Source organism: Anas acuta, chromosome 2 (genome assembly GCF_963932015.1).
Source record: "Anas acuta chromosome 2, bAnaAcu1.1, whole genome shotgun sequence".
Lineage (NCBI taxonomy): Eukaryota > Metazoa > Chordata > Aves > Anseriformes > Anatidae > Anas > Anas acuta.
Window position 1 is genome coordinate 96,108,486 of NC_088980.1, and position 24,804 is coordinate 96,133,289.

The 24,804-nt window shown below is 42.1% G+C and overlaps 1 protein-coding gene across 5 annotated transcripts in view; it reads right to left on the reverse strand.

The window, feature by feature from the left end:
* Positions 1-1,916: 1,916 nt before the first annotated feature.
* CARMIL1 (capping protein regulator and myosin 1 linker 1) overlaps positions 1,917-24,804 on the reverse strand; it is a 185,611-nt gene continuing 162,723 nt past the window's right edge. For 4 of the 5 annotated variants that reach the window (XM_068671306.1, XM_068671309.1, XM_068671307.1 and 1 more), the window contains 9 exons: positions 24,020-24,086; positions 23,502-23,698; positions 19,488-19,594; positions 17,778-18,210; positions 13,314-13,392; positions 10,916-11,146; positions 8,221-8,355; positions 5,852-5,998; positions 1,917-2,969 (listed from right to left, as the gene is read on the reverse strand). In XM_068671306.1, coding sequence (XP_068527407.1) covers positions 2,833-2,969; positions 5,852-5,998; positions 8,221-8,355; positions 10,916-11,146; positions 13,314-13,392; positions 17,778-18,210; positions 19,488-19,594; positions 23,502-23,698; positions 24,020-24,086 — 1,533 coding nt within the window. In that variant the 3' untranslated portion in view covers positions 1,917-2,832. The remainder of the gene's footprint in view (positions 2,970-5,851; positions 5,999-8,220; positions 8,356-10,915; positions 11,147-13,313; positions 13,393-17,777; positions 18,211-19,487; positions 19,595-23,501; positions 23,699-24,019; positions 24,087-24,804) is intronic. The other variant, XM_068671310.1, reaches the window with a different exon arrangement.

Genomic DNA, 24,804 nt, shown 5'->3' on the forward strand with positions numbered 1-24,804 from the left:
AACCATCAATCCAAATGTTCGGGGGAGGCACAAGTAAGATCCGCTGGCAAGAGGGAATGAGAGAACTGCAGGGCTGAGTAGGGCTGGGTGCTGCCTCCCTCCCTTCCTGAGTACCCACCGTGTTTTAACGCAGCTTCAGGAGAAGCGAAGAGCAGCATCGCTCCTCTGGATGGAGCAGAGGATGATGCTATAACCAGAGCAGAGCGTGATCTCTAGAGCCAGGACACAGTGCCTGCACCACTGCTGGCATCCTCGCACCTGGGGAAAACTAGCACTTCAAAGCGCCTTTCTGCTATTTTCTTAGAAAAATAATCCTTCTCAGCAGCTCTTTTCTACACAAGAGGAGAGCACAACCATCCCCGCGTTAATCAATGAATAAGCACACGGTGTGCAGCGGCAGCACGAGCTAACATTGATGCCAGCTCCCCGTTAAGTGCAGCGGTCGCACGGAGCACGAAGGCTGCAATTAATGGGCCACGCTAATGCCTGAATCAGCCCAGGGCAGCTCTGCTGGAGGGGGAAGGAATTTAAGGCGATTGCTGTTCTCATCTGAGGAAGCAGATATTTGCTGTTGTTACTGCTCACCAGGGAGCACTTGAGAACACTCAAAATCCATCACCCGGACTTCAAGCTGCTTTAGCAGGGAGTGGGAAGCAGGTCCTGGTGACAGGGCGTGGGGCTGGCGGGGATCACGATTTCCTCGGGCAACAAGCCATCCTGCACCCCAGGCTGACAGTGCCAGGCAGGCAGCACAGGAATGAAAAGTGACCTTCCTCCTCACACCCAGACACTTCCTCCTCACACCCAGACACAAAAAAAAAGCATGGCTGTCTAATGGAACCTCTATGCTACAGCAGACAACTCTTCTATAGTACTACAGCTTTTCCTCTAACACAGCAGGGCCAGCACACCCTTTCTCTACAGCATCTCAGAAACCCCTTCTTTGGTTTACTAACGCTAGGGCGATGTGCACATGCTATCATCAGGAGCCTCGCAGCAGGAACTGTACAACACGTGGATGGTTGGTAAGGGCTGCAAGCTCAGAGAGGTTCCCAGCAGCTGAAAGTCAGAGGCTATTCCTGCTTACTACTAACATAAACCTTGGGGTTCGATAAATCTTAAATTCATGAAGCCTGCCAATCAAGGAACCCTTCCTGAATACTTACACTTATACAGTTATCTTTTCCACGTCCTGTGTGAATGACAATTGCAGCAGACAACTCGCGGATTGGTTTTCTTTTCTAATACAATCTCAAGTTCTTCTGAGAAGGATGTCCAACAAATAAAGACTGAACGCCTGTGAAAATGGATAATTTCTCTTAATGATTGTAGATGGGTGCGGAATTCCAAAACAATGCAAAACTTGTGGCAGGTAGGTATGAAACCCTATGAAACCCCAGACTTTACAGCCTGTTTCCCACGGCCTTCTGCTTTACCTGGAGATGCAAATCTCTGCAAAGTGCCTCTGGAAGGTCTTGGTATAAAAGACCAGTGTTTGGCTGTAGCAGCCCCTCTACAGCAGGATAGCAGGGGTAGCAAGAGCTTGTTCCCGGGGGGCAGCAGAAAGCTAATTTGACAGAGGCATCTGAGCCCTTCTACCCATGCAAGAGGCCACAGCAAGCTCAGGACAATCGCTCTTGGGAGCGAGTCACCGACCCAAGTTTGCTCTGTCCTACGGATCCAAACCACAGAACTTGGAGAGCAGACGCCTCTGGCTCACCTGAAGGCTTCTTTGGCAAAAATCATGAGTGAGGAGACACGCAAAGAGATCTTTTTTCAGTGACTTTATGAAGTTGATGTCTATGTGACCCTTTAAAGAGGAACAGGCTTTTTACCACGAGCAGAAAAAGATGACATGGCTTTTGTCTTGACTGTGTTGTCTATCAAAAACAGTGCTACAAAAACGAGGAGTTCCATTTCAGTTGTAAAATCATTTTATTGTTACAAATATACATATGAATAAAATCCCTTCAACCTGTAACGTAAGTGGATACCTGTGAAATCTGCGCCCCCTCCCCCCAAAGCAGAAATGTTTTTACAGATGTCAAACTGTTCTTCTCGGAGAATTACACATTGAAAGGAAGCGAATATGCAGACAGAACCGGAGAAGGCCTCTAGAAAACACCAATATTAATAAAATTTCAGTTGCCCTCATTCCAACCAACTATGTACATTAATATATGAATGTGGAAGCATAACAAGATTATATATCATTCAAATCCTTCTCTCTTGTGCTTTTTGACAGTACACAAATGTAAGCGCGGGAGCTTTATGTACAGTACAATAACAGGAAGAAAGAAGCTCCCGGTGGGAGAATGTAAAAACCATACCCAAGCATTTAATATATATAATCTATACAAATTATTTTATTAGTGTGCTCTTTTAATATAATTACAATGTGCAATTGCATACCGCAAGGATATATTTATAGGTCAGTCACGTGCAGATTTGACACATTTACATTCAGCAGTACAACACATTACCTGCTGTACAGTGTATTAGTGTACGACAGTGTCCAGTTAACTTGCTTTGCTTTCTAAATGCCCTAATGCAGGGCACTTCTCTGTAGCTGCTTCGGAGAAATTCAAGTAGAATACATGAAGGAATTGCTGGCTTTAGCAAAGGCATGGTAAGGAAGGCCTGAAGTGTACAGGACAGAGATTAAGGGCCGAATCAATGCCAACCGATTGCACAGTAATTCGTGTTTGGAAGATCAGCTTTTCTGCATGGGAGTGTACCTGTGGTGACCGAGCAGCTGGCTAGGAGGGCTGTCGATTGCTGTACCCTGATTGTTATAAAAGCTCTCGCACTACGAAGCGCTTGCACTGATTGCTAAACAAAAATAAAATCTTTATCTGCTTCTTCGCCAGAGTCACTGGACTTGCTTCCCTGATGGCCGTCTTTACTCAAGGACCTCTGCTTCAGCTCCTGGAACTCGTGGGACTGCTGCCCGGGGCTTCTTTTTGCAGCTGCACAAAACACAGAAATAGGTCTTACTAACGGAGGACTGTAGGAGGGAGGGAAGGGAAGGAAAAAAAGTCACTCATGCATGTAAGACCTGCTCCCGCTCCCACTGAATTAATTTGAACTAGGGGGAGTAACACAGATTCGTTAGTTCTTCAACCCACAAAAAAGGTGAGAGACAGAGAGGGAGAGAAGGAAAAAAGTGGAACAAGCTTTATTCTGCCATTGGCTGGCAAGCAGACAAACCTGGAACATGAAACCCAGTACTTCAGTGTGACACATTACATTTCTTTTCTGCATTACAGGTAGAAAAGGTCTGGAGGCTTCCTCCTCATCACATCACCTCAAAACAAAACAGCACTTTTCTTCCCCAGCTGAGCTAGGTTACAGGCGATGACCACCTGACTGCTTGGGTCTCTCAGCTGGGCACTTCTCAGATCAGCAGTGCACATCCCAAGCCTTTCTCCTCTGCAGGACACCGAGACCAACCTGCATCCGTCCAGCTGAGACCATGGCTCTGCACCTCACCATACTTGGAGAAAGCAGAGGAATGTCCCTGCTCCCCTTGATCTAAGAGCAAGCAGCACCCATTCTGTTCGCCCAGCACAAATCTCAATAAGGCCAGTGGTTCCCTCCCCCCCAGACCTAGAAGCCTTGAAATGAAATGAAAAGAAAGGTTTTCAAACCTTGTTAATACATCCGATTGGATGGATTAGTGGTCTAACATTGCTATGGAAACAAGAGTTTTATTACGCACATCAGTTGGAGTGAGGTTATGCAAGGGTTGATGGCTTTGGAAATCTCATGCTTCCGATCAAAACAAACCTTTACACACACTGTGATCCTCAAATGTGCCTTCTCTGCGAGTCGTGTTAGCTACAAGAGTTTTGCTCCACCATTTCAGGTGAGGATGCCTGGCTCTGGTCCACGCTGGACCTTGTGGCCATGTGTGCACATTGCTGAACAAGGTGCCACCAGCCAGAGCGGCTATGAAACACCTCCTGTCCCTTCCCCTAGCCCCAGCCCTGCCTAGAGGCCGTGAGTCAGGCCACAGGGACACTCAGATGTGCCAGAAAGCTCTGTCCCATTTTCGTTTGGCACAGACCTCGTCCAGCTCCACATCTCTGCTGGGACGAGAGCAGAAGGGACGCATCCAGCACGCATCCCATGAGACCCACCTCTGCACACACGGCACATTGCTTATCCAAATAAGCCTCCTGACTCCAAAATAGCAGTTCCTTTATTTGTGCTGGCCAAAGCGAGGGATGAAACAAGAGCCAGCAGCTACAAAATCACTTTCTTATTCCTGCTTTGTAAGTTGGGAAAGAAAAGGATTTTGAGAAAGTGTGTGTTTTTTTTTAAAGCTATTTAGTTTAATTTGACAATTTTAAGATACCTAAATTCTGTAATAATAAAATAAAATAAAATAAAATAAAATAAAATAAAATAAAATAAAATAAAATAAAATAAAATAAAATAAAATAAAATAAAATAAAATAAAATAAAATAAAATAAAATGCATTTCCATCTCCTCAAACACTACTGCTGTTCAAAGAAATAGGTGCCTGGTGGTTTGGAGTCATTTTTTATAATTATACCTGCTAGTAATTACCTGGCTGTTGTTTGAGCTTCCATTCACTCTTCAAACAAAACCCACAACACATGCTGCAGCAGCTGTTCTATTTTATGGCCTAATAAAGCAAGATGGGTAATTTGCCCCCCAAAATGCCTGAAAAATACACTGGGCACTTAAGTCCACATGCTGCAGCCAGGCTTATGCCACCAGAGCTGCCTCTTGCTCATGTGTAGTCCCCATGGAGCCACAGAAAGGGGACTTGTGTAGATCAACGGCAGCATTTCAGCTTTTGAAACTTACTTTACCAGTGAGCCATCCTAGAATTAATTAAAATAATCTGATTATGGTAGTGAGTAGAGATTCTGAATTTCAGTGGGCTAAGTTTGATTCCACAATATAAAAAGAAAATCAGTTTATGCCTTCTGGGCTAAGGCTAGAGAAGGGCAGATGGGGTGTTTCTTTCCCTGATGATGGGAAATTTTCAGAAGGGATACACGATGCCTTGCAAATAGAAGAACTGGCTGTAAACACCATTGAATAAGATATTCAAACGCCTCATTAAAATGCTGCAGAAAAAAGTAATATTGAATCACTGTTTAAGAAAACTAGTTAAGAGGTAAAGGGGATATGTAGACACATGCCATTTGGGAACGAGAGTTTTTATATTTTAAAAAACACATGGTTCAACCAATTATTTTGGAAGTTTTCTGAATGAGTTCACTGTCAGTCAAAGCTGCCCATCAGGAAGTTCAGCACAGTGTTGGGTTTAGGGTCTTGTGCTTCTTTGTGGTTTTTGTCGTGTTTATGCCAACCAAGGACAAGGTGCTGTAACAAAACAAGCTGATTTACCCAGTTCTCAAATGGCTGTGTGAGTGACTGTGCTGAAGCTGGCACTAACAATTTGGAGGCTGAAATGTGGTTTGAAATACTTCAATGAATGCATCTTAAGAAGGAATTGTACACACAGAGCAGCAGAGAGCCTCAACCTGGAGAGGACTTAGCAGCTTGCCACTGCCGCTGTAATGAGCAGTAATAGTTTGTAAGGAGCCCTCCTCCACAGAGGGCCTGCAGGTACTACAAGGTACTTACTAGTCACTGGTGCTGCTGTGAAGGAGATATGCAAACACATCTTTCATTAGCAATTTTTTTTTTTTTCCAAATTTTTAGGTTTTTGAGGTTTTTACCCTTCTCACACTTCAGGGACAGACCAGCACCATTTCAAGGCTTCTCTGCTATCACCGTATCTTCACGATTGCTAGTGCCAGCTGTCGAGCACTGTCGTGATGAAAAATGAAATAGGAAACTGCTAACCAGGAGCTGGCTGTGCCTTCCTCTGCCCAAGCTCACTGCCTTCCTCTTCTGCACTGGCAGAACACTGCCCCGCTGCGGCTCCCCCTCCGCCAGGCGGCTTTGCACGGTCACGGTCTGCATCTCTCTTTTGCCCATCTCCTGTTTGCTCTAGCAGGGAAAAGGATCCGTTTATACCCCTCAGCTGTAGGGCCGTATATGGCAAGTAATGAGTAGTGTAAACAGTTTCACTTATTCATCCCATTTAATCAATTATTCAAAGACTAGCAATCAATACGCCGGAGGCTGGCTTAAATTTAGGCCAGAAATTTGCATGCGTTGGTAACTGCAGCCCCATCTTACAGGTACTCTGTGTAAGGAGGAGCACTTGGAGATTGTCCCATGCAGCACAGTTAAAATCATTAACGTAAAGCAATTCTATAATTAAGTATCATCTAATGTGCGGCTTTCTTTTTTGCAGTAGATGTAATTTTGTTTACTAACTTAGGCAGATTCGTAGTGATTTACCAGTTGCAGAAGCAAATTGAGCATGGCAGTCTGAAAGGAAGCAGAACGCAAGGAGAGAGGAAGGCTACAAGAGAAAGGAGCGCAGCAACAAGGCAGGATAACTTGAATGAAGAATAACAACCCAAAGAAACAGAATTTAGCCTTTCCCAAACAACATTATGCAAAACGTAGCAGCTCTGTAAGGACCCAGAAACCCAATTTGAGCCATTCCAAGCTATTATTAAAATTCTCACAGTGCAGTGCAGCAGCAACTGGGAAACTGAGCCTCAGCTTGGCTGAATCTGCTGTGGAGGCAAGCTGTAAGTGAGCAAGGAGTGAGGAAGGCACAGCATCCAACCCGTTTTGTGTAACGTTTTGGGAGCAGCAAACAGATTAAAAAGATTAAGTGACGGTCCCTCTTCTCACGTGACAATCACAAACAGCAAAAACTTGTTGAATCTCTGCTGTGTTAGAGGTTGCTGTAATACAAAAGGCCAACCTTTTGGCAAAACAGACTGTCCAAACCCTCAGCTCTTTCCAGGCACAGGAGAGATCTTTGGGTGTGCCATGCCCTGCTAGCTCCACATACCTCAGCAAGACTGTGGTCATTTTGCTGGGCTACCTTTACACCACAAGAGCAGCCCAACAGGATTGTACAGATGGCTGAAGGGAGAGCCAAAATCTGTAGACAGACACCCCACAGCATGGTCTGACGTGTGGTCACCAAACTGGAGCCACCACACCAACGATTTTCCAAGAAGAGCATCAACCAGACTGGGAGGTAGACTGTTTCATTAAGGAAATGGTAGTTTTAGGGGAGAAAGGGTCAAACTTCTCAAAATATACCTCTGGTCACTCCCTTTCTGTGGATGGCTTTGCCTCTCCTCTCATCTAGAGGGTAATGGGCTCTGCAGGCAGCACAACTGCTCCCTCTTCACACCCAGCATTAAATATCTGCCCTGACTCGTCAGCCCCCATCCTACACTCCAAAACCTGCTGGCAGAGTACTGAAAGGGCACCACGACTTATGGGATTTTTCCAGTCTGGATGTGATGGGAATCACGTTGGGATGGAAATGGGGCTCACTGTCTTTCTTGAGAAGAGTCCAAGGACGGAGGAGGTCTCACACCCAGATTTACAATATTGGTTTTGTGCCAGCTAACACCACGCTGAACGGTATTTCTGTGACTATTTCTCCATATGTTCTATACTTTCAGAGGAAGCTTTAGCTCTTCTGAGAGCCAACTGTGGGTCAAAGAGATGCACCATTGAAATTAGAAATACAGAGCAGACACAAAAAGCAGCGAAGAGATGGCAGCAGTCTATTATTGTGCGTAAAAGGCACCAAGCCCTGCCCTGGCACACGAAGACAAGGGTGAGTTGAGTTCGGTCACGTGCATCGATCCCAGGGAAAGGAAGAATACAAACAAAGCAACAGGCTGGCTGCAAGGAACAGGCATGGCTGCTCCCCTGGAAATCTGCTTATCAACAGAGCTGTGTTTCACGTTTATGCATGACCAACACCATCCAGCATCTCAACTGAGACCAAACTAAACTAATAAATAATAAATTAATAAATAATATACATAATGCAAGAGGTCATTAATAGTTCAAATGCATTATTAATAGCAAGGGATTCATCTTATTTCACTTGATTTAATGAAAGGAAGAAAATGTAAAGCACCAGCTCATGGGTGAAGGGAGAGGGAGGATGGGACCAGATGATGGACGAGGGGCAGGTGACCAGATTCACTCTTCTCCCTCTCTTTTCCTCAAAATGAATAGCCCTCTTCCCTTTCAAGAGGAAACCAAACAGGGAACAACGACACACTGTTTCCTAGTAGAAGAAAGGCATGCTGGACCAACAGTCATACCAGCCCTCCTACCTTCTTGAGAAAACGATCTGATTGTGGGGCTGCTCTGACCATCCTTTTCTTTATCAGAAGGAACCTTCTTCAGCACCGGTGGAAGCAGGGCAACTTTGGGGGAACTGGGGCCAGAGGGAGACTCTGGAGCATCCTCTGTGGAGTACCATGAACAAAAAGGTGAGAAGTTTTATTTAGTTGACAGAAAGGGCACTTTTATGACGGGGCTGAAGCTCAACACAAAACAAAAAAAAATCAAGAAACAGCTAGAATCTGCGTCAGAAAAAGAAGGAATCAGGAATTTACATCATGTTAAGAGAACACATGATGGCCCTCAGTCCAGCTACAAGAATTTTGATAGCCAAAGTGAAGATCTCAATTTCAGCACTTTTTAATGTATGTTACTATTGCAGCACAAACAGAAATCTGATGAGACCAACTGAATTTCATGCAAGGCGTAAGCATGCGGTTTGTAAAGAACAGCTGAAAATTGTTTTGGATGGATTTTTGGAAATATTTGTTCTATTCCTGTTTTTATTGTTCGCAGACATAATGAACTGATCAAGTTAGATGTCCTGTTTCACAGTTGTAAGGCATAAAAGTGAATCAGTGGAACAAATTCCGTAAGTAGCCTGCAGAAGTCTATACTTCCAGGAATAAATTGCCAGTATATATAGCATGAGAGCATCTGTAACGATTTTCTAAACAGAAAAATAAAATAAAAAGTCTGCTAGACTCTCAGGAAATCTGGAATTTAAATTCAAATCTATAGTTTAAGCCATCTGGATATGTTGTTTCTCTTAAAGATTGGATGCATTTACATATGGCGTATTGACTACCATCTTTACAGTCCTTACAAGAAGATCTTTTCAACCTTAAAGCAGACAGGGACTTCCCTCCTGTCCAAATGAAGTCTATAATGGGTTACTTAAACTTCTTGTATATTTGTTTCCCAAGGAATAAACGTTGGCATATGTATCCAGCAGAGCAGCTAGGAAGCTACATTAGTATTGACAGAAGCAAAAAGGAGCTCACAGTATCAAGTAATGTATATTGCATCCTTGGAACATGAGTTAATTCAGTTGCATATCGGAAATTAATAGGGATCTATCTCACTGTCAACATAAATTGGCCATCACAAAGGAGTCAATCATTTTAATTTCAGCTAAGGGAAGCAATGGCCTTCCAAATGCAACTCGGTCTGAATGGACACGCTAATTCTCAGGACCTTCTCCACACATTTGACGTGCCTGTGAGCCCACGTGCTTTGGGAAGCTTGGTATCAATGCATGCATGAGCACTGAACTAAAGCTGACACACTGTGCTTTAAAAGCTGATATACCATGCTTTAAAAACTGATACACCATGCTTTACTGAGGAACCACTCTCAGTCTTTGCTGATTTGAAGCCATCTGAGCTGTGCTCCTTTGCCCTCAGATTACTTAGCAAAAATTTGCTACCATTTGTTTGGCCACATCACCATAAGCAACAGCAGGAGCAAGAATGTAAATAGGATTATTGCTTGGCTTCTCCATCACATCCCCTGGATGTGCTTAGTCAGCAAGTTGATATAAGCACTAGGACTGAAGTTAGACTGCAGCAGAGATGGTGCCACTATTGCTGCCACCTGAAGAGCTGGCCTATTACTAGCAAATACTAATTGTTCTCTGTTAAGCCCACGGTATGCTCTCCCTGCAGGAAACATGAGCTGGCAGAAATAGATAGCTTAGGTCTGTTTGATACAAAACATTTTGAGATAACATGCTGCTTATATTACAGATTAAGCATCACCAAATAAGCCATGCTTTTCTATTGCATTCATCTTCAGAAGCACCTCGCCCAACACCTCTCACTTCTGTGACCATTTTTTAAATGACCGATAAAATAAATACCCACTAGAGTGCAGACACAGACCAAGTAATGCTCAGGTACACACCAAGGGCAGGGAAGAAGCTGTAACATCCAGCTGCCCCCTCACCCCCAGCAGAAATTACATCTTTCTAAGGTCAGTGGTGAGCATGGGAAAAGCCTGGAGGTCGGAGAGCTCTTACAAATGGCTGTGCTCCCATTTTTCAGTCAGTGGTAATTAATAAACTCTATTTGCCATAGCCACTGGGAGAGTGAGTAACTAGCATGTAATTCCTCTCTACTGCCGTGGTTATGCTTTGGAAAGAAGGGGTTGTGTCACTGGCCTATTAAATAGCGAACAGACAGCGTATAGGAAATCTGCTGAAGCTACTGGAAATCTTCAGGTAGCGTCTGGGCAGGAGATTAGGACAGAGCTGAAATTAACAGCCATTCTGCTGGCAGCCTAGCAAGGGTTATAAAAGTACAGCTACAATTATTTCCAATCAAAAGCAATAAGAAAAGAATCACGGGCAAAACAAGGGAAAAGAGTGAGAAACAGTAGTTTGTGTTAATTATTAGGAATAACAGGCATTTGCTCATGGGGCTCAGAGCAGCCTGCCAGAAAGCCCCTAAGGACTTCAGTATTTAAAGCCAGGTGTTATGACAGGCTAAAATGTTTTAATAAGTTTATTTGAATTAGGGCAGAGGGAGATGGAAAAGAAGGAAACAAGACAAGAACAAGAGACCGAAGAACGTTTCCCTCTACATTTAACTCCTGTCTAGGATGTGGCCCTGGGTGCCTCCTTCAAAACCCACCCAAACTCCGTGCAGAAGTACCCAGCTAAGAATGCCCAGAAGAGCTCCTCACCGGTACGAGAGGCAGAGCGTGGTTTCTGTGGCACCGTGGGTCGTCCTGCCAGGCTGGGCTTTGCAGACTGTGGTGGGGGTTTGGGGCTGGTCGTATTGGAAGAACCTCTTGCTTTTGCTGCAGCTTCTGCCTTTGGTTCAGCTTTTGCATTTTTTTCAGATGATGCTGAGACGGAGTCACCTTTATTGGAGGCAAACCGACTCTCTGGAAGGGTCTGCTGGAGTTTAGGCACTAAAATAAACAGAAATGTAAATTCAGGTGCAGGTACACAGAGCCCTCATGTAGAACATACCTTTACTCATTCACATATACACTCACACAGCTGTGTAGCAATTGCAAAGTGACCCCTGGTATCTCATTTAGAATCACTGCAAGCAGAGCATCTAGACGCACTGATTCTACACATGCTAAACAACATAATTCAATCGCCTCAGAGGCAATGGCACCTCCAGCCTTTTTAATACATTTAGGTTGATGGCTGGCTGGACTTTATCCTCTCTTCATCTTTGTGGGAGCAGATGGTATGGCCTACTTGCTGAGAAAGCAGCACTGGATCAGTAGAAAAGGCAGCCCTACAGACAAAGGTTGGCTGTCCAAAATCAACAGAGAAATCCTGGCCCAGAAAATTAATCCCAAACCTGTGAACAGCAGGCTATGTCTTGTTATTTGTTGCTTTTAGCAAGCTCTAGAGGAGATTTGGAAACTCGGTAGAGATTAAAGTGTTCTTTAGATAATATTTTGATAAATGTAATAACACTGTATAGGGAATACAGTTCATACACATTAACAGGCTTATCAACATGTTATCCCAAACAAAGATCTAAGTATTTATGCATAAAACTACATTCATTTCCAAGAGATGAATCAGTTTTATTTAGCTATGCCAGTTGGTAGAAAGCCTGCTGGACATTAGGTTGCAAACAAGCAAAATGCCTGCCCCACTTTCCTACTTTGCAGCTTTGAGGACACCGAAAGCTTGCACATCTCAGCTGTAACGATAATCTTGAAACTTGTATGCTAGCTTGGGACTTTCAACAACTGTCCCATCTTTATTCTCAGGAACCGAACGACAGACTAACCGAAATGCAGACTGGTTGCCTTGGTACCTGGCAAGGCTCACAGACTTCCCTTGACCTACCTACCTGCTATTCCCATCCAGAAACCCTGCTTGTTATGAGAGTGCTGAGCACAGGCATTTTAAGTGGCAACGGGAGGGGCGTGTTGGATGTATTTTGTTGCAAGCCAATCTCCAATACATTCTTCCAGCCTGCATAGCTGTTTTTCAGCCCAGCTGGAGTTAAACTGGCTAACTAGAGAGATTTGGGTGCCTAAGTACGTATTTGTGTGAGTGTGTGAGAGGGGGAGTTCATGTCTGCAGGCATGCAATAAACCTTTGTGCTGTCAGCAAAGCAGCAGGATGCTCTCTCCACCTGTGTCTATGTGCATACAAAAGAGCAGGTGATACCCAGGCACGAAGAAATAAATATAAATAAAAATAATATCAACAACAACTTATTCTCCTTCTGAATCATGATCTGTAGTTTTCCTGTAGCAACATCCAGCAATTTTCCATTAACTCTCTTTCTTGCCTTCCTAACCTCAGGCCTGCTAATATTATTAGAACCCAGCAAGTTGAAAGAAATTAACCCAAGCCAAAGACAAACTGTGGCCACAATAGCAAAGAGCAGCCTTGGAGAGCTCTCAAGCAAAAGTGGTAAAGAAAGCACTGTCATTCCAGGGCCCAGCACTACAGCCTGACAAGGGCCCTCAGCCAGTACACAGCAGGCCTAGCTGCAGAGTGATTCAGTGCTGTAAGTACCAAGTTTATTTAAGTATTTTCTGCATGCAGGCAGTGTCCCTGGGCCTCCACAGCTTTTCAGACAACCCTGATTTTGCTCAAGCCATTTAAAGCCTGGGAAAAGCCAGCCTCCATTGCCTGTGAGATGTGTTTTCTGATAACCAGAAGCTGGTACCCACACTGACTACTATTAACCTTGCAAACTGGTTGTACTGAGGTCTTCAGATGTATTCAGGAGTTTCACTTTGTGTGCAGACATTTTTGCTGGCTCCTGGGTTCAGCTCCTGCTTTTCCAATTCTGTTACAAATCATGACCCATTAGAAGGAGCCTGAGGCACATACACCGAGTCCTTTCCCTCCTTTGCAGTGTGAAGCACAGGAGTAAAACAACCACCATCAACACAGCTCTCAAGCTGACTTGACAAGCAGCACTGTCAAACACAGTACAAAAGCGAGCTTGTTTTTAATCTTGTTCACTTAGCGTAAGTTCGTGTTTTGCTTAAGCAATTGTTAGGTACATAATTCGAGGAGGAAGGAGTGATTTTGAACTTTTGTTTTTTTTTTCCAGAAAGAGTTTATACCAGGAAACCCAGACTGTACCTGTACCACTTCCATCCAATCGTTCTGAGCTCATCGCTGTGTCAGAAGACTCCCTGGAAGCTGTGTCATTTCCAAGTTTCTGAAAGAATGAGAAAAGGTCTCATGTTAATAATAGATCTATGATTAATACAACTTGGTGGTTCTGTTAGAAAAAAAGCACTGATTTGGAAACCCTAAGGCAAAAAAAAACACTGTGCAAGTACTGACTGCTGAATGCACTTCCTTGTTTATTCTCCATGTCCTGGAAATCCAAGTGGAAAATAAATTACACTGAATTGATCACTAGCATTGATGCCTAGCAAAACTGCAGTGACACATTGCCTCCTAAGTGACAGGTCTACTAATGTACAGGAATTGAAACTAATAAAGTCTTTTCTCCAAAGACAGCTTCATATTTAAACATTTTTCATTTAGATTTAAAAGGAAAAGTATTTTTTCCAAAGATCTGCATTTTGAATGTAAGACTGCTATGGATGGACCTTATGCTCTTCCACGTACAAAAATAACTTTGTATTTTAGATAAGCTTACAACTCCAGAAGTAGCAGCACCCATGTATTTACAGGATTGTTTTAAAAACAAATAGATCTTATTATTAAAAAGTGTTTAAAGTGACACATCACAAAGGCTGCTGGATTTTCACCACCTCTAAAAAAAGGGAGAGTTCTTGTCCTTTGGAGCTTACGACCCAAAGGTATCCTATTTGTAGGTAAAAATTGGACAACAGAAAGGCAGGAAGGAAGAGAACAGTCACAGTAGCAGGAGCACAGATTTAGACTGAAATAGTATTGTAAGTATAAACATAAAGGAGTGATGTCTAAATATGCTGTCCATGTGTCTTTCCCCTGTGGTGGTAATTCAGCAAATTTAGGAGAAGCAGATTTTGGGGGGTGATAGAGAAAACAGCATGGTTGGCCTTACAGATTTATGGATACCTCCATTTTGCTCATATATAATCACACAGCTCCTAAAACAAAGTGACTCTTTAATGCAACAAAGAAAAGGATGGAGGTGCTGAATGCCTGCAATTCCTGTATAGGATGTGTCTGTCTTCCTATCTCTCCTCTAAGGATAGGTGCATGCTTAAATGGCACACTGCATTAAGGAGGATGCAATTAGAATCAAAATGAAACTTCCTGTCCTGTAAAATTACCTTGACACCATGCAGCAATCCAGTCTAAGGGATTGTACTACAGGTTTTAAGTATGAAGTCATCTGTATGTTAAAAACCACATGTAAGCAAAACAAATTGTTTTCCCATCAGAAGCACTCTAGAAACACGATGACTTGAAGAGCTAGAGTTGTAAGCTACATTGCCTGTATCAACAAAACAAAGTCCCATCCAAATCTAGCAGGAATGTTATGCTTTGTACCACTAGCTGAGAGCTCCAGGTTTATTTTTATTCCCGTTTCTTGTCTGTCAATGGCATTTTGGTTCAATTCTCACCTCTCTACCTCCTAAAATCAGGTATTTCTTTGTAAGACAATCTTGGCTACGTATTTTTGAAGGGAATGCCACTCTCCATTTACTGGATCTTTTTCCCATACCTTAGCAAACGAACTCTTTGACAACTGAGTTACTAATAATTTTTTTCATGGAATATGAATTCTCATGAACTTTCATCAAAACTGATTTTTCTAGGTACATATTGAAGATATATACTAAAGGTTTAGCTACAGTAAGTGATTTTAAGAGAGCTTCAGGACAATAGGAAAACTAATTTCTCTATAACTTCCCTCTCTAGTTATGGGATTGCTGGGGAAATAATACCAAACAGAAAAAGCCAGTGCTGGCATTTAATGCAGTACTTTAAAAATGCAATGTCAGCATGTTTGGCTAACTAGTGTACACACATTACAAACTGCTCACAGTCCTGAGACAACACTAAGCACTGACTGCAAAAATATACCCTGAGAAGCTGTCAATCATGTCAGATAAATGCAGGGAAATTTGTCATGCGGATAAATAGTGACCAGGCTCTACTTTTATATGGAACATGCGCAGGATTGGGAAATACTTCTGTTGGGTGCAATGGCAAGTGAATAAACAGGTTACAAATGAGCTTGTCTGCTCCTAGGTCTTGCTCAAGGTATTTAAAAATAAAGCCTGTAAACACTAGATGGAGCTAAAAGATCTTTTTAGGCATGCCTAGCAGTTACACTAATTGCACATATTTATCTCCACCATTAATGCCAATTCTCACGTTGTATTCTAAGCAAAAGAAAACAAAAAAGCATTTACCATCTTTCCATCTACTGTGCACCTGCTCATCACTTGTATCTGTAACAAGATTGCAGGAGGGTATGAATGGAATAGTAAATTCCTTCTGGCTTTGTTTTCACGTAAAAGTACTCAGAATATAAGCAGCCATCTGTACCTTAAAGGAAAATACAATTTTCTCTGACTCTAGAATTCTGATAAATTTGAAGATATTAGGGAAGTTGGTGTCATACCCATCCTAAGCAATTTCACAGTAGTGGGATGCTTTCTTCTGCAGCTCAACCATCAGGATACTGTATGATTTGCAGCTTCAGGAATGTCATAAATGGAAGTGCAAAACTAAACCGGCTGCTGTTGCAATCTAGGATGAAGTACGTGAAAAATTCTTTTGAACAGCAGTTCAATTTTCTGTGGTGGGGGCAACATTAAGAAACAGCAAGTCACTACCCTGCCATGTAGAGATTCCTATTTCAATTCAGCTTTCTTGTTATTATTTAAAACAAAATTAAAAAAAAAAAAAAAACACAACCCCAAATGACCTACTTTTGCGTTTTATAAATATCAACTTTTGCAAAACAGAATAAAAATAAATAAAACCTCAAAGGGTGAAAAACATAATACTGGGAAAAGGTAACAGTTTTCCTTTTGGATAGCTGAAATTCAGGTTTTCAATCAATGCTGTGAAAGCTAATCAATGGAAGCAGACTTTTACTCTCTCCACTTTCAAAAAAAAAAAAGTATGCCTGCTAATAGGCTACCTCAAACACATCACCTCAGATGGGACTAAATTTAGAGGACAAGTGTTAAGAAATTGAAGAGCACCAAGTAAACCATTTAGGCAATTATATAAATACATATATATTATCTGGTGTAAGTCAGTGTTTTATGCAGACTGTAACAGTCTTATTTACAATCATCTAGTATTTTACTTGAAAACTTGGTGTCTTAGAAATCAATGAGACTATTCACGGGGACTACTTGGCACCAATCAGAAAGGTGGGAATAGGTCATTTCCTTAGAAAAATCGTTTTTATGCAGAGGATCACTTTAACGAGCACATAGCTTATTAGCCATATGCTGAGGTCTTATTATTAAGACCTCAGGGTTTGCAGCAATAGTTCAGACATGACAGCAAGTACTGTAAGAGTGAGAAGAGATGTAAAAATAACATTTGAGTGTCTTGCTCAGATCCAGTTAGGTAACTGTGCAGATTTTTAAAGGAAAACATGGCAAAGCTTGCAGATGAGTTTTGCCATGAAGTGAGGTCTTCCAAATAGTTGAGGGTAAATGGTGAGGAATGGACAGCATGCCAGAGAGGAAGAGAGAAGGAGGAAATCACTGATCCTTTGGTAACTTTAGGACATGAGAACTGCAGCTGGGAGGAAATAGGGTCTGACAGCAGTAAGGTCAATGGGAAATGGGCATCAGGCAAAATATTTTGGCACAAAAAGCTATGGAGTTACATGAGGATATTACAACATGAGGATAACATGAAGATTGTGGAGAATAGGTTGTGTATTTTTTTAAATGTGTTATTGTTTTGAGTGTTAGTACTTGAAACACAGAAAACCAAGGTATAAGAATAATTAGGTGTGGTACAAAAGGACATAAAATTAAGAAATGTAACAAAAAAACATGAGCTGAATAGCTATAAACAGTGTCTGGAAACCAGATTTACTTCGCCGCATGGGATATGTAATTTAAAATATGACACATCTCTCCAACTTGCAACATCACCTTCCAAAAGAGAAGTGTGTAGTTAACTCTGCCAAACACCTGAGGGTACAGTGTGCAGGGCACCACAGTAAACACTTGTTCCTGGCTTTATGCTAAGCATGCTTCCATTACATTTGAGCAAACCACACATCATAAAGAGTGCAGACATCCAAACTGTGCTCACTAGTTGCTCCCAAATTACTCTGTAATATGTGCAAACAGTTACGTGTCCTCTACTGTGCTTGTGGTGGCCTGACATCAAGTGCAAGAGCTGGCTTTGCCTCCTCTGCACAAGGAGAAAAAGTGCAGGCTTAAGGGCATGTCTTCTCTCGTGTGCAGCCTGGTCCATTCATGTTCAACCACCCCAGCCAGCACTGAACAATCCTCCTTCAAGAACTCTGTAAGCCCTGGTGGAAAGCAGGGTTGATGTGACAAGCCCCAGCCACCAGCCCCTGTAGTCCCTCCCCTGGAGACACCTAGCTCTCGTCCATTTTTTACAACAACTCAAGAGAAATCAAACTGCCTTCACCTTCTGAGCAGAGGCTGCTCTCTTCTCCTGCTTGGCTTTCATTTCTGCGAGAAGTCCACTGCCCATCACCTGCACGCCATACCTCCGGCCTCCTTGAGGGCTTCCTTTGCTGTCACCCCTCTCAGCCTTTGCAGCATCATCCGGCTGTGCCTCCTCCAGCGAGTCTGGCGTCTTTAATTCCTCGGATCGCTCCGTACCACCGTTCTGCTCTGCAGGTTTTGGCTCCTTCTTATTTGTATCCACAGCTGGGCTTTTCGCAGCAACCTTGGGTGAGGAGGGCTCCTCAGCCACCACCACAGTCTGGGGACGTTCAGATTTGGAGCCCCTTGATTTGATTAAGTTAAGGAAGCCACTCTTCCTTGAGTCCCTTTTCTTCTTCTCATCACCTGCTTCACTGGGCTCGCTGCCGTCTGAACTTTTAGTTGACGGTCTCCTGATAAAAGACATGGACATTTCAATCTCTCCGCCACTCCCCTCCCCCTTCTCTTTTAAATAGCACCGAATGACTTCTCCTGGGCAAAGCCAACCTTTTGTATGATCTATGTGTTGCCCTGGGCTCAGTCATTAGCTGGCGCGTCTAAATTACAAACTGCATCTTGCAGGCAGAGCATTCACACTTGAGGGGAAAGCTGAGCGCAGAGCAGAGCATTTCTGCATACAAGCACCCCAACTGGGAAGAGCCACCGGTGGAGCAAATGGAGACAGCTAATGGGGGCTGTCAAAAGATCCCTGAGCCATGCACGTGGGATGTGCAAGTTCACAGGGACATCTGAAACGAGCAGCTGGCATGAGCCCAAGGGAAGCACAGGAGGATACCACAGCCTGCCAGTCCCCTGAACTTAACCCGGTGTGTCCATTTTTCAGAGCTACCACAATTTTACCACTACACAGAGTATGTCACACATGGCTTCACATGTCACTACAAATATTTGCAACACACTGACTTTAAAACACTTGCTTTTCCTGCCACTGCTGTCTACCAGCTCACACCTACCATTTTCCTTAATGGACATCTCATACAGCACAGAAGGGGTCACTGCAAGCTGTCCAGAATTTGCCCTAGCTTCCTCATTTATTTCTGGAAGTATTGATGTATGCATTAATGTATAAACCCAAACATACATTAATGACAGAACTTCTAGATGCATGCACTTGCAAATAAACAACCAGGCACAAAGCAATTGTGTAAGCCAGATTTTTCCCCCTATACAAAACTAGATAAATACACATATATCTTCCAAACAAATATATCTCCTAAATCTGGAGTACTACAAACTGGTTAAATGTATCTTTATTTCTAAAACAGCATAAATCTACTGTTATTGACCCCAACAGTGTGCCTAATCAATCCTTACTAGATAGCCACATCCATGTGGGCACTACTGGCACTAGAGAGGAGAGCCTCAACCAATACACCACTCTGCTTCAGCTCTAATGAGCTCCACTGAAGGGTAATATGAAGCCAACTGAGTTATACAAATACCTGCTAGTCAATAATCCTCTCCACATGGCATACCAAAGCAATTTATTTCAAAGTAGTCATTGTTAATGGAGGGTAATTGAATTCACAGTATCTTAGACTATTAAGGTATTTTCTGACTTTTACAAAAGCAACCCTGAATATTGGGAGCAGAAATCAAATACGACTTAGAATTGATACTTTCCCAGATATCAGGATAGCTTAATTATATTTTTTTTTAATTAACTTACTTTGTATCCATTTTTGTGACTTTCTTAGTGAAAAATTCATCCACACCTTCATCCACTCTTCCCATGAGACCGTTCTGATCCCCTTCTGGAGCCACTCCAGCAGATACCTGACAGAAGGAAGAGGAACCAGAGGAAGTATTGTCAACAGCTATTTGTTTCTCTGTTCAGAGAAAAACTATGCTCTGGATTTGGAGATTTAGAAACAGAGCTCCAGTGGGCTAACAGAGCCTTTTAAAATTCATTCAATCCACAACATCCAGTAGCAGAGAGACTAAATACAGGATCCGGTGTTTCACTCCAGGAATCAAACACAGATTTTCACCAAGCATCTGAAAACCTGCCCCCTTTCTTTGGTTTCAGCATCCATATTTTGAATGTGGATGACTGAAGGCATCTAAAAGAAGCTGAGTTAGCAGTACCTGCCAACCACCAAGGCCCTGAGATTAGTTGGTGTTTCTGTAGCCTCCTGAAGATCAAACATGCCATCTCCTGGAAGGAGTTTGCATATGGTCTAGCTCCTGTATATGGCTTTGATGAAAAGCTCTATTACAAGCAGAGAAACTTCCTTCAATTTAAAGGACATATGAAACCCTTTCAGGTGACTACAAAGGATGCCACAAAACCCAACCCAGCTGTATTCTTGGTAGTGCTAATGACCAGGAATTAGTCTGCCACAAAATAGTAGGATTCATGATTTGAAATAATTTAAGTCAAGGAACCTGCTAGTTGCCATAGCAGTTCAGGGTAATCCTAGCTTCCCTTTTCAGCTGGAATACAGACTTGTTTCCAAGCCTCTAAAAATAAAAACAAACACTCTAAAAACTCAGTTAACATAAAACCCAGCCTCATTAATCCAAGAAGACAGACTGCATATGTACTAAAGCTTTGACACATCTGTGAAACTTTTTAGCTTCCAGTGGCTGAACCCTGTTAGAAGCCTAGTATTTACCTGGTCATCAGAGATAACAATTAATACTTTATTGATACTTACTGTATTAATGTAATTCTAATCAGACAAGAGGCTATTTGGTAAAGACTGCTCTATTACTTGCATGTTTTCAATTTAAAAAAGCACATGGTTTCTAAAAAAAATATATATATAAAAAAAAATCCTAAACTCTTGTCACCATTGTTATCTTTCCGCAGATTTTGTTTAGATGGAAGATCTGAAGATGAAGATTCAGATGGAAGATCTGAATCTAGGCAACCATGCACGCCCTGACATCTGTTTTGGTCATATCAGTGACCAAAGTCATATCAGTGTCCCAAGGTAAGTGTTTGACTTCCCTGACAAAAAGTGATTGACACTGACATCAGCAGAAATAAGAAAGTATTCGATGGTTTCTAAGGATGAATATTAAACTGTTTCTCTAGACAGTAAGAAAAAGCATCTATGTATTAAAGGCAAGTCCATTTCCTGAAGCAATGCAAGAATCCAATAATCCACTGCAAATGAGATCTACCTCAAAACAGAAAATATTTTGCAACTGAAAAAGCAGCAAGTTCCTAAAAATGTACTAAGGATGTACACAAATTTGGGGGTCTAATAAGGTATGCAAGGCACAGAATTTTCTCATAGATATTTATTTTAATGCCTGTTAATGTTCAATGTTAAAGTAGAAGACTAAGATCTCGCTTATTTCATCTTTTAGGCTCCTAATGCTAGGGGAAGGGGAAAGAAAAGGGGAAAGGTGGTTAGTTTGTGTTTATCACATTTCTTTTAGCCTGACTTTAAAGGTGAGCCCTCTATGTTCTTCACTAAGGAAGAATCAGGCTTGAAAGAAGAAATAAAGTGAATCACAGTCTGCTTGTTACGTGCTCATCTCTTTCTTGTACTAGAGCTTCACACATGATTGAAGAACCCATCAGGTGAAGATCTCACCAAAAACTAAATTATAAACAACTGTTTCATCATATTGTGTAGAAGCTTATCGGGGATGCTGAGTTCTTCTTTTCTCTTTCTCTCAACACTCATTTCAGGGTATACACTTCAGTATACACCCTGACAGAGCTATAAAGCTTTCTTCTGCCCATCCACTCCAAGTTAAAAATTTACATTTTCTCCTTTTTAGCTTCCAGGCTACAGCAACTCACAGAGTACAAGTCTGTTTTCCAACAAAGCCAGAGAAGTACAGCTATCATTTGAGATTCCTTAAATTACCCAATGGAAATAATGGGAACAGGAAACAACCAAATAGTCCTGCTTTAAGCAGTATAAAAGTTTAAAGAAAAAAGCTATGCAAATAGTTTAATCTTTTGATTCAGTTACCACACCCCCAAAACATTTGTTCTGGGTGGACATGAAGCCATAAATTTGGCTATGAAAATCATGACTTGTAAGGGCAAAAAACACAAAACCTTGACTGAAATCCCAGATCCATACTGGGCAAAGTGTGGATCTGAGATTGTGCCTCTTGCTTCTCAAGTGCTTCTAGCCATTGCTTTCTATAGCATCAAAGTGGCAAAAATATCAGCAAATCAACCCTGCAAACAATGACAGAGTCCACTCGTGACTCCAGACTTGAAAATTTGTCTGTCTCATTTTTGGAAGCATCAAGCAAACATCTCAAGTCTTTTAAAGTTTTGTTTAGATTTGTTATTAGGTCTGAACAACTAAGGAATTAAATGGTCCATAAAACCAGACAGGGACAAATGAGTTTAAGTAAAAAAAAAAAAAAAAAAAAAGTTTGTTTCAATTTCTGCAACTATTAACCCTCTATTTCCTAATTAATTCAATATGGATGAGTGTTCCCAGAACATTGCTTTGTCATGGGAAGTAGCACTTCCTCTTAACAAGAGGTAAGCTTTTTGTTTCTGTCAAGCAAGATATTTTATTTTCTGGTTGCCAGCCTATTAGCAGAGCACTTGTCCTCCCATGCCCCCGCTCCTTCCCCACGCTTACGCAGGTGGCACGGATGCACTGAGCATGTTCAGACGGGAAGCAAGTTTAGCAACGGGGAAAGCACGTGCATTCTGCACAGTTGGAATCAGATGGAGTAAACACAGATGCATTTTCCCTACAACGTGAAGACCAGTCTGTGCTCCTTCTACCTCTATACTTCTCTGTAAAGGGCAAGGGAATGGAAAGTTGGCTTGCATATCCCACTTTCCTTCAAGGTTTCTCCACTCCCAAGTGGTGCAAAAACCTGCCTTATGTGATCTTTCCCAGCATTAAGGAAATTTTCAAGGGTCCTCTCTTCCAACAATCCTAAGGCAGCAGACGAGGCCACAGACATTCATTACTAGGCATTATAATTCAGAGAAGCAATATCTGCCCCTAGATAAGGGTTATTTTATCATATCAGCTCTGCTCTGTTGCCAGGAGATAGCTCTGTAACTCCTCCAGATCTGTCCTTACATACCCTGAGGATATACCATCACAGAAATGAATCTTCATTGATGTGGTATGCCAAGGAAATGGAACTGTGGGAACTCCATACACGTATACTTGGGTTCACACCAATGCCTTTAATAGACAGATAGTGCTCTGTTTCGCTTTTCTAAGGCAGGCTCCAGCATGAAAAGCAGATCTGTGACTATGCAGATTTGCTGGCCCAAACATCACCTTCAGCTAGGGAGCTGTGGGAAGCTGGGTGTCACAGGGTAGCTCCTCTGAGAGCTGACAGAAATAGGAATCCAAGCCAAGTTACCAAGTCTTGAAGAAGGCAGAAAAAAAAAAAGGACTTAAACCCTTGCAATGTAACTGAAATGTTTCATTGTATTTCATGAGCTTCCTGTGAAAGCTCCATGTACTTCCAGAAACTGCTCCCCATTAAAAAACAAAAGTAAATAAAAAAGGATAAAAGCAACCCTGGATTTAGGCTGTGTCAAACAAGACACAGGGATTGTAATGGGGATTGCACACTGAAATACCTGAATACCAGAAGAAAAACTAAGAAGTTGCTTATAGCTTTTAAAACTTTAACATTTGTCCTCATTACTTTGCAAGATGTAACTCATGGCAAAAAGCAATCAACAGACAACATCACCAACAGGATTTCAATGTAGACTCACTGCTGCTTGGCTGGGCTGCTGCTTTTTATTCCTTTTGGGCCTTAATTTTGTGAAGTGTTCGAGTTTTCTCCCTTCTTCTGATGGCAGCTCTGAAATGAATCCAGAAGTTCGTTTGTCCGGCCTGCTGGAAGGAAACGGTGGGTCTTCTATATGGATAGGTACTTCTTCCAGTGCTTTATCTAGATCAAATTCCATTTCTAAGAGAAATCAAAACTTTCTAATTAGACTTAACATGCTGTTTAAAACAAAAAGACAATGCCATTCCTCTCTTTGGGGGTAAACAGTTATGAACACGTTTAGAGAATGTGCTCAGCCACAACACATTCGTGAGCAGACAGAGCACTGCGAGCAAGCACATACTACCAGACACACCAGAAGATTCACGAAACAAAGCAAGCAACATGGCCTCAAATGCATTCCGGAGGGAGGGACAGTCTTCTGTGCTTCTGAATAAAGAACTATCTAGAAGAATCTCAGCAAGCAAAGAAGCAGAAAGGTTTTAAGAAATTCTCACTTACCAAAAGCTCTGGACACCGGCCGGAGCATTCTGCTGTGGATGCTTTTCCTTTTTGACTTAGGAGTCATCTGTCAATATAAAATAAAAACAAAGGACTTCAGCAGACAGAAGAAATAACAAGGAACACTTTTTCCTTTCTACACAGCAAATCTGCTCTCGAGATCTGATTGGATTTAATAGCAGGAAGGAATGTTTTTTTTTCCTCCCCTTCTCAAACATTCATAACTTTTTCTAAATTGGCATTTTGTTGAACCGACTTTGAAAACGAAGCAGGGAGGCAGTTATTCTTCCCATTAAAATCTCGTGTTGTAAACAGGATAATTAATTTAATTGTCCAAGCATTAATTCATTGATCCCCAACTGTAAAACAAGGTAACTATTAAAACCACACCTTTGCACACGGGATTACGAGGCACAGAAAATTTAAGTAATTACTGTGTTCTCTATTGCAGTTAATGACAATACCATCGACTGTCTCTTCCTTGTTCTTTCTGGCCTTTACTTTTGACACAAAATACTATTCCTCAGTTAATGACATGCCTCTGGGAATGATTAAAATCCAGGTGTCTATGCCTCTGGATACAATCACACAGCTCACCAAGCTTCCCTAGGAAAATATAGTCTTGGAGCATGCAGCCCTTCAAAATACCATAAATACCATGCCAGGGTTAGCGATACCACCAGCAAACATACAACTTCCCTGGACTTTAGATATGCTAAGTTGTAAAGTTGCCTTTACATACATTCAGAGTATCTACGATAAGTTACGTGCTATTCTTCTCACCT